The sequence below is a fragment of the Zootoca vivipara genome, chromosome Z (genome assembly GCF_963506605.1).
Source record: "Zootoca vivipara chromosome Z, rZooViv1.1, whole genome shotgun sequence".
Taxonomy (NCBI): Eukaryota; Metazoa; Chordata; class Lepidosauria; order Squamata; family Lacertidae; genus Zootoca; species Zootoca vivipara.
In genome coordinates, this window is record NC_083294.1 from 28652821 (window position 1) to 28672069 (window position 19249).

The following is a 19249-nucleotide window of genomic DNA, read 5'->3' on the forward strand; positions in this document are numbered from 1 at the left end:
GTATTGGAGTTTGTGCTTCTGTGGGAAGTGTGTGTGTGTGTGTGAGAGAGAGAGAGAGAGAGAGAGAATGGGAGAATGGATTGTGTGTGAAAGGGGAGAAAGAGTAAATACGCCAGGTTCCTACTCCCAACCATTTTTGAACTGAGTAGCACACACTGAGTAGCACACACTGAAAAAAACTTTAGAAAGGTTGAGAAGTCAACTGGGTTGATTTTGCCCAAGAAGCCACATCAGCAGAGCACTAAATCATATTTCTAATGGGAGGTTAGCTACATAGCTCTGGGTTGTGCCATAACACCTACTGAACTGTGATTTACAACCTCATCTTTTTGTTGTTTCGTTTTGTTGTTTTAGATGTGTCAGTTCTGGAGATAAGTTGAGATGGCTTCCCCAAGATTCCTTAGGAGTGTATCAGCTGGCATTGTGAAAACCTGTGGGGACCTGTTGTGACCCTGGAGGGAATTTCAGTGCAGCTCTAGTCTCTCTTGTACTCCATTCTAAAAAAGCAATAATTGCCCAGAAGGTTTGCCCATCATCCATGACTTCCTCTTCCCCATATTGAAGTCCATTATGGTAGCCCTTTAGGCAATGTTGCGACCTCTAGCTATTCCACATAGCCAAGAGGTTTTGTATTTATAGATGCTGCCTGTCACATATACTTCAATGGGAGGAACTAAGCTCCAGGTGAAAAGGTATTTCATGATATGTGTATGGCAAACCCAATGAAATGGAGAAAAATGCACTTTGCAGGCAAGTTATTTCTGCTCATTAGTGAACCCATTAGTACTAGAGACTACTGCACTGAAGCACATGTATTACATGTTAAAAAATCAGGGGCCTTGAATCCACCCCATTCAAAAATATAATTGACTTTTGAAAAGAACATTTCATACTTGATATTATCATCTCGTAAAGTTGCCAACTTCATACACCAATAATCTAAAAACTTAAGGCGACAGCTAAGAAATCAAGCTTACAAATATATTTATTTTGTTTTAACAAAGATAAGGCTAGCCCCCTGTAAACTGTTAAGGGCTAATTGATACAAATACAGACTGTTATGTGTCAGTTCCCAAAATGACCAACATCCAACACGCTGTGAGAAAATAGAGGGAAGGGAGCGCCCAGGTACCCACAAAACAAATCCCTACAAAAACCTAGTAAAGTGTTATTTTGTAGCTGCATAACCAACGCCACCTCTGCTGTTGAGCTACAAACATCTCCAGTTGGTGTTCTAATGAAATGATTGGGAAGTGTGCCAATAATAACACTAATTATAAAAAAATAATACTATTAATAATTTATTTATTTATTTGCTGCCCATCTGACAGGGTTTTCCCAGCCACTCTGGGCAGCTTCCAACAAATCAAAACACAATACGACATCAAACATGAAAAACTTCCCTGAGCAGGGCTGCCTTCAGATGTCTTCTAAAAGTCATGACATCTGATGGAAGGGCATTCCACAGAAGGCCCTCAGCCTGGTTCCCTGTAACCTCACTTCTCACAGGGAATCGGCAGAAGGCCCTCAGAGCTAGATCAAGAGTGTTCAAGAGTGTGGAAAGTGCTCTTGTCCAATTTAGTTCATTTTATTGGGTTCCTAATTGATGGTACTCCTTGGGTACGCCTCTTTAATTTGAAGAATCTGGGAAAACATTTTCTTAATAAAGATTTTTTTAAAAGAGAGAGGCAAATCTTAAAGTTTGTTCTGGAAAAAAGTAGAAAATACCTAATGCATTTCAAATGGAAACCTTGATTATTTTTTTCCCCTCCTACAGATTGTTTCTCTCCGTCTCTCTCTCTCTGATTTCTATTTTGGGTGCTGCCCTCATTTTTACCAATAAATAGGCCAATGCAAGGTATGATGGCAGCCAATAAAGCATAAATGGAAGCTCGCCTCGGGTGGATTAACCTGTTTTTGCAGCCTGCCTGGGAATGCAAAATTGAAGGGTAGGGAAAGCATATGCTAGTTGTGGATCAGAAATTGATATGATTTACAACAGTAAACCACAGTTTACTCTGATCCAGAGTTCCAATATTTTATTTAGGTGGGAGTAAAACTGGAGTTATTTTGTTAACAAAACAACTTTGCTGGGCAAAACTCGGGGTTTGTTTCATTTTTTCAGTACTGTATAGAGGACTGAACAAGAAAGAAAAAAGCTCTACATGCAAAACAGAAAATTATATGCTATCAAGATAATAATAACAGTCACAATTGGCAAAACAAATTTGATAATAACTGCTTAAAAGCTTAGTCCCAAGATAGCTGCCTTGGGATATAACAATCACCAGCCACACTCCTCGAAAGCACATTTTCATTATTCTTTTTATCAGCCCACCTCATGTCCTTGAAAGAGTGATCGTGGCGGTGGTGACAACATTCTTGTGCTTAACACTCATTGGCTTTATGGAAAAGCTAAGCCACATGAATACTAGCTGCAACACCAATGTGAACAGGAAACATGATGTTATTTTGGCAGACACACCAGTATGAATGTTTGCCATCGAACACATCATTAGGCTGATTCTTGGGAAGTGTTGTATACACCCTTCGTGCTATGCTGCCCCACAAGTTTTCTATTTAGAATGAGCACTGCCCAAATGGAGATAGGCACCCCTCTATCCGATTGAAAAATCAATGAGGTTTAAGTGCATGGCTAACATGTTTTATCTGTGAACACCACAACCCACCATTACTACCCTATAGCTGTGACCTTCCAAGATTAGGCAAGTTGGAGAAGGGTCCTCATTAGCATTAGCTCGAGGGGGAGCATGGTGTGACTTCTGCACTATTTAAAGCTCCCAATATGGTCACTGGGTGATCACACCATTTCCAAGTCACTTTTGAAAAATGGGCATAAGCATCTCTGAATGGCACCTGCTAATAATCTCCCAACTTAAGTTGATCATGGTATCTACCATGGGAAATGGTCCTTTCTAGTCAATTCACCCCAGCATGTCGGGCTCCCCACCCCCTTCCCTTTGACACCATGAAAATCATGCAAGCAAGTTTACTATATACAACTCAACCTTGACTGTTCAGTTTTGTCAATTGACCTTGCACTGCAAAGTGATGAAGTCAACCCACAAACATTGCTAACTATCCAGCATGATGGATTAATTTCAAAAGTGGCACACCTGAACTTTTCGAAAAAAGAGAGAGAGGGAGGGAGAGGAGAAACTCTTATTTTATCCAAAGCATAACAACTTGTGTGTGTCTGTTTTTCGGTGAGATTATAGGACAGGGCAGTAGGGGGTGGGGAATTCATTCAAAAGACAATTTGCTATAGTAGTTGCCACATTGCATGTGAGGGAACACAAGCATCCCTTGATGAAAAGCTCAGTTCATAGCTCAGTGCTAGAGCATCTGCCTTGCACGTAGAAGATCAACTGGTTGAACTCCTGGCCTCTCCAGGTAGGACTGTCAAGCATCCCACCTGAAATCACTTCAAACAGTACTGAGATGGACTAATGCTCTCAGTACAAGGCAGCTTCCTAACATGAGCTTTCCTGAAAAACCATTCACCCACTGCTACTCACCTTTGCAGTGAACTGGGTACATTCTAAGTGACATTCTCTGTTCCCATGGGTCAATGGGGAGGACAAACTTGGCAGTCCCTTGTATGAACTCATACACCTCAAACTCCTTTTCAAGACACCCCAGAGTATCTCTGCTGATGAGCCAATACAATTAAGACTGAAGGAAGAATGTTTGAAAACCACTCATATGAACAATCAAAGCCAAGACACCCCCATTCCACACACACCATTATGTAGTGTGCCTGTAACATTTTTCCCCTAACCGTGACTGTTTTGCGTTTCAGACTTGAAAAATCAATAGGAGAAGAAAAGCAGAAAAATAATGTAACAACATTCATTTGCACATGAACTCCTCTGATCAGCTGTGGCTTGTCCAGGGAACTTGTTCATACTTGAAAGAAAGGAAGCAGTTCTTTAATCAGCCGTATAGGCCTCCTGTTGCAAAACGAAGAAAACACACTATTATTCATGCTTTACAAATGCATACATTCATTAGATTTTAAAAATAATTATTATTTGCAATTTACTCTCAAAGTTCAAGTTTCACATAGCAAATGCAAGAAGCTATGGTTTTGTGCCCTAATCAGTTTAAATAAACTGTAACACCGCAAAGGGCACTTTGCGACATTCTGAAGAAAGAAAGAAAAATCAACTGAAAAACGAAAGATTTCCTGTCTGGCACGCAAAGGGCAACTTCCACACACCCAAACATCTAATTGGGAATGTTGCTCTTATGTAGGTTTAGTTGGCTGGGGTTGTTGTTGTTGTTGATTTTGCATATGAAATCTTTCTGCAATCATTTTGCAAACTGCTTTTGAACTCCCAAGGTTTCAAAAGCAGTTGGCCATGGAGCCTGGGGAATTGCTGTTTAAGTAAAAGGTAAAGGAACCCCTGACCATTAGGTTCAGTCGTGACCGACTCTGGGGTTGCGCGCTCATCTCGCATTATTGGCCGAGGGAGCCGGCGTATAGCTTCCAGGTCATGTGGCCAGCATGACAAAGCCGCTTCTGGCAAACCAGAGCAGCACATGGAAACGGCGTTTACCTTCCCGCTGTAGCGGTTCCTATTTATCTACTTGCATTTTGACGTGCTTAAAGTCCCATTGGGTATGCGGAACTAGCTGGGCAGACTTTCAAGATCTGGACCTTGTTCTCAAGATTTAGGATTAATACGTCTTTTAACTTTTGGCACAAATTTTCTGTACTGGGATACATCCATGACAAGCAAGTCTTTGCTGTCAAAACCTGGGTCTCACTCCATATATCCTAATTTCCCCGCACTGCCACTACTTCTTGTCTACAGATGCCATTGGGAGGGCTCATGAGGCCTCCCTTGTTGGACCAAGAAGGCACCTACACATCGAAGGCCATCCCAGATTTCTGCCAATTGCTCACCTCAGCACCCCAGCCCAGGGTGCCACATCCTATAAAGTTTGGGAGCCACTGACGCAGATTACAACCCAGTTCATGATATCCAGCAATCTGAAAACAATGTCTCAGGACAATGTCTTGAGGGAAGGGCCGTGGTAGCAGAGCAGCAGAGCTTTACGTGTAAATAGTCCAACATTCAATCCCCAGGTAGGGCTGGGAAAGATTCCTGCTTGAAACCCTGGAGAGTGGCTGCCGGTCAACGTAGATACTACCAAGCTAGATGGACCATTGGTCTGACCTGGCATAAAGCAGCTTCCTATTTTGATCCAAAAGGGCTGCCCAGGAAGAAATGTTGCATATGGGCTGTTGCCCACACCTGGGAAACCCTAGGGTTGACATATGTCCAGAATTTCCCAGACATATCCAGAATACTGTAGTAGGAAGCAGTGTCCAAGTGGAAATCAGCAAAATGTCTGTGGAAATCTGGACATATGGCAACCCATGTTGGCAGTGTCGTTTTTGCCAATTTTTCATTTTTCGCTCAACAACTTTGGCAAACCAAAACCAACACAACAACTTCTGTGTCTGGATTTTCACTTTTTGAAATATGGCAACCCTAGGACAGTGTTTCTCAACCTTTTTTGGGCCACGGCACACTTGTTCCGTCAAAAAGATCACGCGGCACACCACCATTAAAAGACGGGGCAAATCCAGGGGGTTGGGAATGGGTGGGGGACTGAGGAATAGGGAGGATGAGGTTGGTGTACTTGCTGAGAGAGCCCTCGAGCACCGCCTCCGTCGTCCTGCCTGCCGCCAGCCCCCCGCTCCCTCCTGGGCTGGCCGCGGCTGAGCTGGGGCTGCTGCTGCTGCCGCCGCCACCGCCTCCCTCCGGCCTCCCCGCTGGTGTAGCCGCCGCCGCTGCTCCTTGGCGACCCGAGAGCCCTCACTGGCTGGCGGAGGAGGACGGCGAGGAGCCCGCCGAGGTGGGGCGGCTGCTGCTGCGGCTGCTGCTGTTACTGCCGCCGCTGGACGGGGCTGCTGCTGCTCCAGAGTCCCCGTCGCCCTGTGCCGCTGCTTTCTCCATTGAGCGCGCGGGGAGAGCGCGAGGAGGCGGCCTCGGCCATGAAGCGCTGCCTCGCTCAGGGAGCGAGCGCGAGGAGATGACGGAGGAACACCCTTCGCGCCCTCCAGACTGACCCGGCCGGCTTCCTTTCCGGCGGGTCAGCGCTGCCTATTGGCAGCCGCAAATCGCCCTTCTCGTTGCCTCACGTTGCGGCACAGCAGCCACCGTCTCGCGGCACAGTAGTGTGCCGCGGAACAGTGGTTGAGAAACGCTGCCCTAGGATATCCCTCACAAAAGGTAACTGTGGGGAACCCACTATGCCCATCCAGTAAGGACACTATTATCACTAATTGAAACCCAGTTAGTTTTGCTATGGCCTGATAAATATTGGCGTATGGTAACAGAGGTGTTTAACTGGTAGTACCAGTGTTGTGGAATGCCCTCCCTGCTGAAATGCGAAAGGCCCCATGGCATTCTACTGGGTCCTGAAGACACATTTGTTTAGGCAAGCACGCCCGCAACTTGAACTTGACATCTTATTGCTTTAAATGCCTTTTAAATGTCATACTTTTAAACTAGCTTGCTTTATTTACATTTTAATTACAGGAGTATGAATGTTTCAGTGGAATTGTTTTATTGTGCATTTTAATTATGTGTGGCAGTGGGAAAAGAGGTGTCGGAACTCACCACGAGTGCCTCCCTTGTTCTCTTAGAGTGGCAATGGCAGCCATCTGAGAGGTGCCGGAACTGAGTTCCAGTGAGTTCCGGATGAAAAAAAGCCCTGGATTTTATATGGATTTTATAGTTGTAAACTGCTTAGAAGCCATTTTGGTACAAAAGCAGTATATTACTTAATTAAATTAATTGTGTGTTTTTTCCTGAGAATTAATAATGCTCAGAAGAACAGTCGCTGGAGTTGTACATCTTTCTTAAAAGTGACTTCCAGAACAAACATTCCCCTAAGGATAACTTACCTGCTTCCACATTTCTCCAGTTTTTTCAATTACAATTGTCTGCGATTCCTTTACAGGTGATGTGACATTGTAGTCATCAGACAACAGGCCAAGGATGGGATACTGATTCCTGTACCTGGAATTTCAAAAGGATCTATCAGCATTGCTATTTAGATACCACATAAAGTGTGCAAAACATTCTGGCATCAGATCCGCACGATACAAAGTATTTAGAGACCAGTAGATTTTATTAAAGGTGCTGAGGGCTGTTAGGAGACCCACTCTCCCAATCAGTTCAGAGCTATAATTCTAAGAGTTCTCTGAAAGGAGGAATGGATTTGTAGCTCTTCTGTTCTGTAAGGTCAGGAATGGGAAATCTTTTTGGCTCCACGGGCCAGATCCTTAGCAGATTTATATTATATTTCTCAAATGGACAGAGTCATCCCAGTACGTTTCCAAGCACAATTCAAAGTGTTGGTGCTGTCCTTTAAAGCCCTAAACAGCCTTGGCCCCAGTTTACCTGGAGGAGCGTCTCCACCCCCACCGTTGAGCCCAAACACTGAGATCCAGCGCTGAGGGCCTTCTGGCGGTTCCCTCCCTGCGAGAAGTGAGGTTACAGGGAACCAGGCAGAGGGCCTTCTTGGTAATGGCACCCGCCCTGTGGAACGCCCTCCCGCCCTGTGGAACACCCATCAGATGTCAAGGAAATAAACTATCCGTCTTTTAGAAGACATCTGAAGGCAGCCCTGTTTTAGGGGAATTTTTAATGTTTGATGTTTTATCGCATCATCATTATTATTATTATTATTATTATTATTATTATTATTATTATTTCTGTTGGAAGCAGCCCAGAGTGTCTGGGGAAATTCAGCCAGATGGGCAGGGTATAAATAATAAATTATTATTACGCCTTCCAGTGACATGAGACCATTATGACATCACATAACTGACAGGTAGGATGTTCTGCCCACCTGCCAAAATTCCTTGCATGGGCTTCCCAAGAGTTTGACAATAAGCTGATAAGTGCCAACTCTATGTGTGACATCAGGTTTTGGGCGGGTGAGTGTGATTTCTCCAAAACACCCTGGAGAGTCAAATGGAGAACCAAATGGGTTCAAGGTTCCCCACCCCTGCTGTAAAGCATTGCACACACCTGCAGCTCAAGAGAGACAGTCAGAAAGAAAAAGAGTTGCATGCAGTGCCCTTACTTTTTAGTGATGATAGTCTTTGTTACTCCTTGGGATGTATTGTTTGCTAGTTTTTCTTGCTTCAATCTGAAGATTTCCTAAGAGAGAGATATATATATTTAATATTTTTTTAAAGGCTGTTTCACTCAAAATCTTTGTCAAGGCATTAACACAGTGATTTTCACAAGTAAAATCCAATTCTTTGAAAGGTAGAGGCTTGTCATGACTAAAGAACACTTCATATTGAGATATTGGTCAAGAGGTTGCTGAACTATGGTTAATTAGCCAGGAAATATTGAATGGAAGAAGAGGAAGGAAGGAATGCCATAAAGATGGAGGTTGGAGGAACAAGACCTATGTATTTCTCGGCTTAGTAGGCTGATACACACACACACACACATGCCTGAAACAGGCCAAACTAAGGCACCTTGGGAACACCAGAGGTTGCATTGAGATGCATGTATAATATAATTCAATAGGTATTCCATTTATATTTTGGGCCATGGTCTTATATTGTATACTCCATATTATGCAGTGGGTGATTTTTACAATAATATGTTTTCAGGGTTCACAGAAATTAAAGCAATAAGAGGTTAATAGCTGCCACCCATTTGTTGAACAAGTACAAAATGAGTTTGAATCCTGGAGATCTCACTATGTGTTTGGGAAACTGCTGCATTGTTTACATAGTGGTATTCTGTTTGCTATCACTTAGTGGGCTTTGCTTGTATCATTCAACACATTTATATCAACAACATTCTTAGCTGGGCTCCTTTGACCAAGCCAGAGCATTGGCCCATCTGCCTCAGCATTATTATGAGTTTGGGGTGTTAAGTTGGGTGCCAGACCCCACACTAATCAATACTGACTAGCAATGGTTCTTCAAGGTTTCAGATAGGTAACACAGATGCTCTATCACTGAGCCAAGGCTGGATACGAGTGTTTACAGTATGCTTGTTGTTGTTGTTGTTGTTGTTGTTGTTGTTGTTGTTGTTGTTGTTTAGTCGTGTCCAACTCTTCGTGACCCCATGGACCAGAGCACGCCAGGCTCTTCCATTGCCTCCCGCAGCTTGGTCAAACTCATGTTCGTAGCTTCAAGAACACTGTCCAACCATCTCATCCTCTGTCGTCCCCTTCTCTTTGTGCCCTCAATCTTTCCCAACATCAGGGTCTTTTCCAGGGAGTCTTCTCTTCTCATGAGGTGGCCAAAGTATTGGAGACTCACCTTCAGGATCTGTCCTTCCAGTGAGCACTCAGGGCTGATTTCCTTAAGAATAGATAGGTCTGATCTTCTTGCAGTCCATGGGACTCTCAAGAGTCTCCTCCAGCACCATAATTCAAAAGTATCAATTCTTGATCAGCCTTCTTTATGGTCCAGCTCTCACTTCCATACATCACTACTGGTATGCTTACTAAATGCCAAATTATCTCACAAGGAAGGAGAAGAAGGCAGACTGGAGCAATGGGAAACTCTTGAGACTTCTGTTCTGTACTGGTGTGCCTGTCAACCTCCATGCAGACGTACAAACCTTGTGTTGCTGAGCATGTAGACAAATAAAAGGCTGGAAAGTCAAAATACTGAACAGTTATCATGAAAGCACTCCAAATCATGCTACACGGGCCATTCCTTGATTTATCTGCTTGCATTAAGGAATCAAGAGAGCAGCAGGAAAACCCTCTCTTTGGGGAAGGGTCATAGCTCCATGGTAGAGCATCTGCCTTGGAAACAGAAGTTCCCAAGTTCAATCCCTGGCATCTCCAGGTAGGACTGGGAGAGACCCCTCCCTGAAACCTAGGTGTACCACAGCCAAGCAACAGACTAATGGTCTGACTCAGTAGAAGGCAGCTTCCTGGATAGCTCAGTCGGTACTGCATGAGACTCTTAATCTCAGCATTGTGGGTTCAAGCCCCACATTGGGCATTGCAGGGGGTTGGACTAGAGGATCCTTGTGGCCCCTTCCAACTCTCCATTTCTATGATTCTATGTTCCTAAAACATAGCTTATGGCTAATTAAACAACCTATGGTCTTTTGAACTGGGGAGGGTTTTTTGTTTTGGTCTGTTACCATGTTCTGTATTTTTGTGTTTTTAGCTTGTGAGAACCACCCTGTGAGCCTTGAATGAAGGTTGGTAAAGAAATTTAATAATAATAAAAATAAAAGTGGGGGAGACTGCCTGGGCAGTTCCACAGTCTGTTGCACCACAGTCTGCAAAGCAGCGCTACTTACATCTTCCAGCTGCTTCAATGTGGCATCTCTCTCTTCCAGCCTTAAAGTCAGGTCTTGCAGTCTAATCTGGAGGTCAGTGTCATTCCCCTGCTTCCTTGAAAAATCCCGCTGGAATTCACATAATTTGGACTAGAAAACAAGAGCAGCAGGACACATGTTGAGTCTCAAAAAGGTAACTCAGATACATCCTTTTTTTGTTTTAAGAAAACAATTAAAAAAAAAAAGCAAGCGATAAAAAGTCAAGGAATAGAACTGGAGAATATGGGAAAGCCATATTTCCAGAGCGAATGTAGCTAGAGCCAGGGAGTCTCCACTTTGAATCTCACCTCCTCTGCAGTGTGGTTACAATAATACAAACCCCCTTTCATAAAGGGTTGTTGTTGCAAAAGCAAGCAAAACTACTAACTTAAATTTTATTTTTTAACACTGGGAATCTTTATTCTGTTGCTTATTAAAATAATGGTACCCCACCTTTTTTTTTTATTAAAAAAAAGTATTTTCATTGAAACTTTCAGCATAGGATACAATAAAAAACAAATTAATCCAAATAAAAATACCTCACCTTTTGGACCCGAAGACACCCACCCAGAGGCTTACAATCCTCAGAATAAAAACAAATATTAATAAGATGCTACAGCCAGTATTCATAGCTAGTAACAAGAATTTTCACACACCCAGTGACATCGGGAGATTTGTGGTTCAGCTGTCCTTCTGGGTATTCTTATGTGCAATAGTAGTTGTGTGTTTAAAACTGACTGGGGCTGTGCCTATGGAGGGGGTCGACCCACTTCGTTCATTGCACCCCCCTGGTTAAAATCCCTCTTCCTTGAAGCTGCTATTTGTTCCATGGAGCAGGTAACAGCTTTGGGTGGAGGGCAATTTAAAAGGCAAAAATGATACCAAAGGACAGGGCTAAACAACACTGCCAGTGCCCATTATTCTTACTATTAAAAGGTTAATAGCACCCCAGTGGCTGCCATTTACCTTTTTAATAGTAGGGATAATTTTAGAAAGCTGGCAGTTCAATCACTGATTTCCCGATGCCACATCCACTGTGGCCCTGAGCTGCACAAACACAGAGGTGTGCTCGAAGAGGTTCGATGTGGACTTTCTCCCCCTGTGGTTTCCCACAAGGAAAGCTGACATACCCTGAGGTTGCGGATCTCCCTGTCCTTATCCTCTCTAAGCTGGTTGATCATCTCCACATAGCGGCTGGATAGTTCGTCAACGGTGGTCTGGCCTGGAGTGTTAGAGGAAGCCTGTGCAAGAGCAAAATGCTTAATTTAGTTTGACTTTTGCAAATGGCACAGGTGATAAAAAGCAGGGTCACTTTCACCGACATGGAAATAGCTCTGTCACAAAACTGATGTTCAAATAAATTTCCCTCATCTCCCGCTCTCGCATCTCTGGAACCAGTTGACACCCAAGGAAGCTGAACGTTGGAAGAGTCAGGACCTATAAAAGAAAATACTTCTTCCCATGGCGCATAGTTGAACTCACTGAGTCCACTCCCAACGAAGGTGGTCATGGTCACAAGCTTGGAAGGTGTTAGAAGACTGGACAAATTCATGGAGGATAAAGGCTATCCCTGGCAGTGGCTATCAATCAAGACGGCTGCCTCCACAGGCGGAGGAAGTGATGCTTTTGAATACCAGTTGCTGGAAACCACACAAGGGGAGAGGGCTCTTGGGCTCGGGTCCTGCTTGTGGGTTTCCCGCATGCAACTGATTGGCCAATGTGAGAACAGGATACTGGACTAGTTGGGCCATTGGCTTGATCCAGAAGGCTCTTCTTACCTTCTTTTATTGCTACATACAGCCTAGAACTGCCTGCCAACCAGCAGCAGTTTGCCAAGGGTTCTCCAAGATAGATTTTACTTGTTTTCAAACCACACCACATTCCTCTTTTTTAATTAACTGGAGGCACCAGAAGCTGCTGTGGCTAGAAGCAGGAACCACTAGACCTGGGCACTGTTGAGAAGAGGATGCTGGACCAGAAGGACCATTAGCCTGATCCAGCAGCCAGATTCTTCTTATGTTCTTATGCAAAGGATGGTGTAATTCTCATCACCAGAAGGACAATAAAAGGCTTCTCTGCATATACTGCCTATCTTGCTGGTTTGACCAGAAAACAGCAAGTATTCACTGACTTATGGCTCATGGTTGTAGCATAGTCCTTAGACCACAGGGGGGCAACCTGAAGCTTCTCATCTGCATGCAGCTCTCAAGCCCAGTTTCATGTGGGTGGCAACGAGGGAGAAAACGGGGTTGCAAAATGAGAAAGAGGGGAGAGCTCTCTTTGCGTGCTCTGCTTTGCATGCAGAAGATCTGAGATTTAACTTTCACCCCATTCAGATAAAGCTTGGGGGTGCCACTGTCTGAAACTCTGGAGCACTGCTGTCAGTCAGTGTGGGCAGCATTCTCCCCCCCCCCCGCAAAGTTTATTATCAGTATTTCATTTTATAATGTATATAAAACAGAGAACGATTACATCAACAGACAAAAATTAAAAGATGAAAAACAAAATTATGAAATAAGGCACACAGAATGAGTACTTTGCAAGTGAGTTAAAATCACAAAGTCCAAGTAAACACTGTCAACTTCATCAGATTGTCAAGTATAGCTCCAAATTTGAGTGCAGGGAATATTGAGCTGGACGGGCCTATGCTCAAGGCAACATTCTTCCGCTCCTAAAAATGGAGCAGCAGAAAGCGCATGAGAGAGCAAAAAGGGCGACCCACCCATTTTGGGCTCCAGCACCTACCAATATTGGCATTTGCCCCCCACCCCCCAAGTGCCAGCACTCAACCCTTGACCCTCATTCCTTCCAAGTGAATGAGGCCCTTGGCAAGGCAAAAAATAACAATAAAAGGTTCCATGTGCCTGGGTTAGATTACTGAACTAAGGCTGGAGAGGCCCAGTCACTCGTCATTAGGCCACATGTTAATGGAAACAAAGGCCTGCGTTTACCTGGAGTCTCAGATTCTGGATTTCTTGCTCCAAGGCTCGCTTGCTGTATTCCAGGTCTTTCATCCGGAACTCTCGGTCTCCGTCGTTGTGCCGGAGAGAGAGGAGCTGCTCTTCCAGCGAGCGGCACTTCAGAGTGTACTCCCTGAGGGCTTGCTGTGAACACACATGGCAGGAAGCAGGTAAGCTTAGGCAACCTGGGGCCAATTTACCACGGGGAATGCTGTACCTTGCATACCCCCTACCACCAAGATACTTTGATCCTCAGGGCAGGCACTCTTAACATTGCCACATGCTCCTGAGGCTCAACTCAGGTCCACTAAGATTTATTGTTTCAGTCCAATAAGCATGCAAACCTACCTGCTGTTGGCGATTATTCTCTCGCACTGACTCCAGAAGGGTTTCATACTCCTTTACTTGGGACTCTTTAAAAGCCAGGTCTTTCTCAAGCAGCACTTTGTCAGTTTCTAGTTTCTGTGAAAGCAAAATGCTCATTATGAAAATGCCTTTCTTTTTCTTTTTTGAAAATTCAGATGACAATTTTGAAAATTCAGATGGGCCTATGCTGATATGATGGTGGACGAGTAGGACCAAGAATTCTAATGGGGAAACTAACGTGCTTATTGCAAACCTGAAACTCCTCCTTACTGGGCCCAAAGCTAAAAAGCTCTCAGGTGATTTGAATGATAGCCAGGAAGTAATTCAAAAACACAGTTTGAAGGACAGCGGAATAGGGACACATACTACAGTTCTATCAGCAACTGCAACTCAGTCACATACTGGTCCAAGGGGACTGTATCCCAAAAAAGAGCTGGTAGGACTAGGAACCTTTTGGGGGGCAAGGGTTCTCTTTTGGTATGTATTTTATTTACTTATTTAGAACATCTGTACTCTGCACTTTGGCTGAAAAAGCTCCCAGAGTGGCTTATATGCAATCAATTAAAACAAGGCAGCCCTTGCCCACAAATCTAAAAGAAACAGCATTAAAGAAAAAAGGGAAGAGGAGGGAAGAGGAGAGAGAGGAAGCAAGCTCAAGTTCTCAGCGAAGGACTCGCTTCTGAGGGATTGCTACAGTGCATGCCTAAGGGTCACTCTCAGAGAGGACCATAAAGCACCCGTAGCCTTTTGTTTGATCACCCAGAAACGAGGATGACAAGTTCCTACAAAATGCTTGAGAAGAAATAGCTAACATGAAGTTTCATTTGGAAATGCTGAAGTCATTTGCCTCTGCCCCCCAATTGGACAAAGGAAAATTTGTGTTTATCAAGAACATGTTATGTGACGGTGGTCTTTTGAAATCAAGGAGGGTTTCAAAAGCAGGTAGTGTACAGCAGAAGGGTCTGCCATGCAAGCAGGGGCAGGGGTCAACAATTCTGGTGGTTGCACCCTAAGTAGATTTGGGAATCCCAGTCTTGTACTGTATATCAATTGATGAACTAATCAAATACATTTGGACACAGACTAACCAGGACAGTCACTCACCCCTAAATCATCCTGAAGATGAACAAGCTCTTCTCGAAGGTTGTTGAATGTAGCAAGGACAAGCCTCATTGACTTATCAGCTGTTACTCTCATCTAGGAAAGAAGGAGGGAGAAAGGAAACGTAAATTTCAGGGTCATTTCGGAGAAGCAAAATAATCTACTTACTCCAACTAAGTTCTACTCAGAATAAGCCCATTAAAATTAATATACCTAAGTTAGCAACGTCCACTATTTTCAATTGGTCTTCTCTGAGTAGAACTAACACTGGATACAACCCATTAATTCAAAGTAAAATAAGTTGAAGGTGCTCTGTAAAAACACACCCTTGCATCTGTTTGTCTGGGATGTAGCAAGTTTTATCCTCTTAGTAAGAGCTATACAAGGCAAGCCAATTTCAATGAGTTCTGCCAAAAAGAAGAAAAATTAAATAGCCCATTCAATATCATGGGGAAAGTTAAAAAGTCTACATCATTTTTAATACTGAATGAGAGGCATGACTTTTCATTTTTCAAAAATGGGATTCAGATTCAGAACCCAATCTATATCTGCCTCTGGAGTGCTTCAAAGCAAATCAGGGTGTTTTCCAAAGCACTGAATCAGGATCTGAACTGAATCTTATGGTTGTTGTAAGAGATGGGCAAATCTGTATCCAATGTACACATTTTTGCAGAGTGTTCTCCCCTTACAAAGTACATTATTGTATGTTACTTTCACTTATACATGCATGTCTATGCACACTTTACCCCAATATATGCATTTTTGTGCTTGGCACTTGGCTAGACAACTGTGTTGCAAAATTTGAAGAACTGCAAATTGGAAAGAATAGCTGTGTTTAGTCCTCATATTGTTTTGGGAACTGAATTGGAGTGAATTTCTCCCCCAGCCCTAGCTGGTGTACATCCCTAAAAATCAAAGTAGGTAAGATCTCCCCTTTGCTGATTTTTATTTTATTTACACTTTTGTTGCGAATTGGTTTGATTTATAGAATTTATATGGGCTTGTAATCCCAGCACACACACCCCTAAAGATATAGTGTTCTTCCTACCTATTCTACCTTTCTAGCCAATATCTGATTCCTGATTATAATTTTAAATTTGTCCAGACTTCGCTGTTGCTTGTTTAAAAATATATTCTGATTGTTGTATGCTTAGAAGTTAAAATAAAGAATACAAAATAAGACTAGGGAGAAACTTGGCATTTTCAAATCACGCATGTAAAGCATGGATCAGCATCCACAATGGAATCTGATGATTTGTTCAGACAAGTTGCTGCAAATGAGAAGGATGTTATTTTTTAAAAAAGTGTTTTCACAACACAAAGCCAGGCAAAAATTCCCTTTTAGTTTTTGCAGATTTCTTTCCATCTCACACCCACATACGGAATGCCCTACCTCCAGGAGATAACGGATTTGTTGCTTTGTTGATTCAGAAATCCCTTTAGGAATCAAACTCTCAACATCTTCTGTCTATTAATTTAGAAACAAGAGACAAAAAAGACAGAGAGTGTGTATTAGACCTGGTTCTTATCTATTGATAGCAGCAAAAAAATAAATAAATCATGGAACAAGCACAAAATATTATGAGCAACTGAAAGACGCAGAAAGCAGAATGGCAACAGACTCTTGTTGTCTATTAGAGTTAAATGCCAGGTGGGGCAGAACCACTATGCTAACTCTCTGGCAGGTTAGTCACTGTTGCTTGCTAGGAGGGAGAGAGGCAGGGCAGCACAGTGCAAGCACCCTGGCAGAGCCAATATAGTGTTCTTGCTGGTGCATCTGCATTAGCTGACCTCTCCACACCCTTGTACCTCCCAGTTGGCAACAGCAACCCACCAGCCATGACACTAGTGAAGCAGCTCCACCCAACACAATTAGCCTCTTCTGGTAAAAGGACTGTGAGGACTGGAAAGTGCAGTATCTCTGAGGCATCAAGGGACCTCATTAGGTTCACCCTCATTAGAGAACTTGCACCAGGCATGTAGTAAGGGAGGGGTGAAGGGGATGGGCCGCCCCTAGCTCCACTCTGGCAGGGGCAACGCCCCCGGCCCCTGGCCTGCCCCTCGCCTCTTCCGCCCGAGCAGGAAGAAGCAGAGCGTGCTACGGAGCGGGTTGCTGGGTGACAGCGGCAAACTGCAAGCAAGCGTCTCTGCGGCTTGCTCACGGTTTGCCGGCGCTGCCGGCAACCCGCTCCATAGTGCGCTCTGCTTCAGAGCGCGCCGGCCGAGCAGAGCAGCAGCGCCAACCAGATGGACTGTGCATGTGCAGACATGCACAGTCCATCCTGGCTCGCACGTTGTGTGCTGTGATGTCAAGACGCATGTGCACTGTGAAGCAACGCCCTGCCCCCAGGGGGTGCCGCCCCGGGCAGCCAAGCGGCACCGTTCGCCACTGGCTTGCACCTCAGTAATTAGTGAAGTGCACACTTAGGGATTGTGCTGAAAGGAGGAGCCCCTTGTGAAGAACTTCAGACAATGTAGCCTTTTTCTTCAACCAAGCAAAGAAGAAAAATGTCACAAGTTTTCAGCAACTGATGGACTTAAGCAATTAAAGTATTCATCAACTTTACTGCAGCCATCCTGTAAAATGTTTGGTTACAGGCCTAGCATGCAATGGAGGATACAGCCTGTATACTTTTGGCAAGCTCATTATCTACAACTTGCTAAGAGCATGGCGGCCACTAAATCTTTTGCACACTCAATCTGCTCAGCATGGAAAGAGTCACTTCAAATAGTTTTTGCCCATCATTTTGTTAAAATGGAATTATGATAGAAATATGTTATAGAATATATAATCCATCTATGGTTTCTTAATCATTTAAGGAAGCATTAGTTTGAACACCTAACCATGGTTCAACCATGAGAAACAGGTTTCCTTTCCATGGTTTGCGTTAAGAAACCATAGCTAAGGCACTTTCCCTACCTCTTCAGCCTTTGTGCTTGCAATTTGGCAAGCAGGAATTACAATTATGTGTCTCCACACCTCGGTCCACAGGCTAGGGCTTAATTCAAGCAATCAAAAACCCTGGTTTCACTTATACCAGGTGAAAGATAGCTAACTATGGTTAGGTTAATGTCTGCACAAGTTCAATATATTTGTTGTGAGATTCACTGGACTGCAGCCATGGACCACTGATGGAGGATACTAAAAATCTTTAGTACTTACTTGATTCAGAGAGTCGATTTCATATCTTCTGTTAAGAAAAACAGGACATCATTAGCACAGAGTATTTCCAAATGCACATAATTTTCATTAGCCAACTGTGTAAAGTTTTCAACATTTCTTTAAACTCCTCTTGAGTGATTCGGATAGAGGTAAGCTTTCATTCTACAATATAACCTTTTTGTTTCTATAGCTGCAAATGCAGACAGAAGCAGACAAAATGCATACATTTATAAACATGAAACACACACTATTCAAAATACACACACACACACACACACACACACACACACACACATGCACACAGTCCAACTGTTCATTAACTGTGCCTATTTGCAGAAAGGCTCCATAATGATTAACATGTATACAATCAAACACAATTTTCAAAACATGCTCCAATCATGAAATTTGGATTATGTGACTGGTTGCAGAACTGGGGAGACTCATTTTCAAATTCAGAATTCGTGACCTCCTGCTTTCTAAATTCATAGAGTTTCTTAAAAAAACAGGCAAGCAAATGGTTAACTACTTGCAAGCAGAATGGAGTTGCAGAATGCAGCTGAACTGACCATCCCTCCTTCCATCTATAAAATGTTGACTAACATTCCTAAGATAGGGGTAGGCACAAAGTTACCTTCCGCCTAGCTTCTCGACATGCTGGAATAAACAGCTATAGAGTTCGTTGCTCTTGCGGTGCAGTTCTGCCAGGAGCTCGCCAAAGAACCGAGAGTCCAACTGATCATTTACTTCATAAACACATTTCACCTGGTAGGAGACAATAAAAGACAGCTTTTGGGTCTGCTTTGCCCATGAACGTGGGAAATGATTTGGGGCATTTGCCTTTAAAACAACAGCAACAACAACATCCCAATGTGATTAACAGAAAAATGTTAACAATTAAAACATACTTATAAACAATTTCAAATTCAGTACAGATACCCAGACTGCATAAGAATCTCCATTTAAAGAGTCTTGTTTGGAAAAGAAGTTATTCAATTAAGTGCCGGAAACACAATAGAAATGGCAGTCTGAAGCAGTACAGTGCATGCGACCACCACAGCCAATACAGAAAAATACAGGAAAATGTGTGTGAGCAAACTGGAAAGAGGAACTTTGCTAGAGATTAAAAGGACCCACATGCACTTTAAAATCATTATGACTAATTATTGCCTGCAACCATATGAGCCTGCCCTATTTTTAAAATCAGCATCCAAGGTTTGCTCTCTGGTCTGCTGGTGAAGCCCTAAGGATTGGTGTCAGGAATGGGGTCTTCTCAGTGGTGGCCCCACATTTCTGGAACACCT

The 19249-nt window shown here is 43.5% G+C and overlaps 1 protein-coding gene across 1 annotated transcript in view; it reads right to left on the minus strand.

Annotated features, from left to right (window-relative positions):
* Positions 1-967: 967 nt before the first annotated feature.
* The window catches only part of POF1B (POF1B actin binding protein), a 42538-nt gene continuing 24256 nt past the window's right edge, over positions 968-19249 (minus strand). Inside the window, exons 5-15 of the mRNA XM_035113851.2 lie at positions 18580-18710; positions 17949-17976; positions 16179-16253; positions 14789-14881; positions 13667-13780; positions 13310-13462; positions 11489-11599; positions 10341-10469; positions 8134-8210; positions 6947-7061; positions 968-3974 (exon numbers count right to left, since the gene is read on the minus strand). Coding sequence (XP_034969742.2) covers positions 3954-3974; positions 6947-7061; positions 8134-8210; positions 10341-10469; positions 11489-11599; positions 13310-13462; positions 13667-13780; positions 14789-14881; positions 16179-16253; positions 17949-17976; positions 18580-18710 — 1047 coding nt within the window. The 3' untranslated portion in view covers positions 968-3953. The remainder of the gene's footprint in view (positions 3975-6946; positions 7062-8133; positions 8211-10340; positions 10470-11488; positions 11600-13309; positions 13463-13666; positions 13781-14788; positions 14882-16178; positions 16254-17948; positions 17977-18579; positions 18711-19249) is intronic.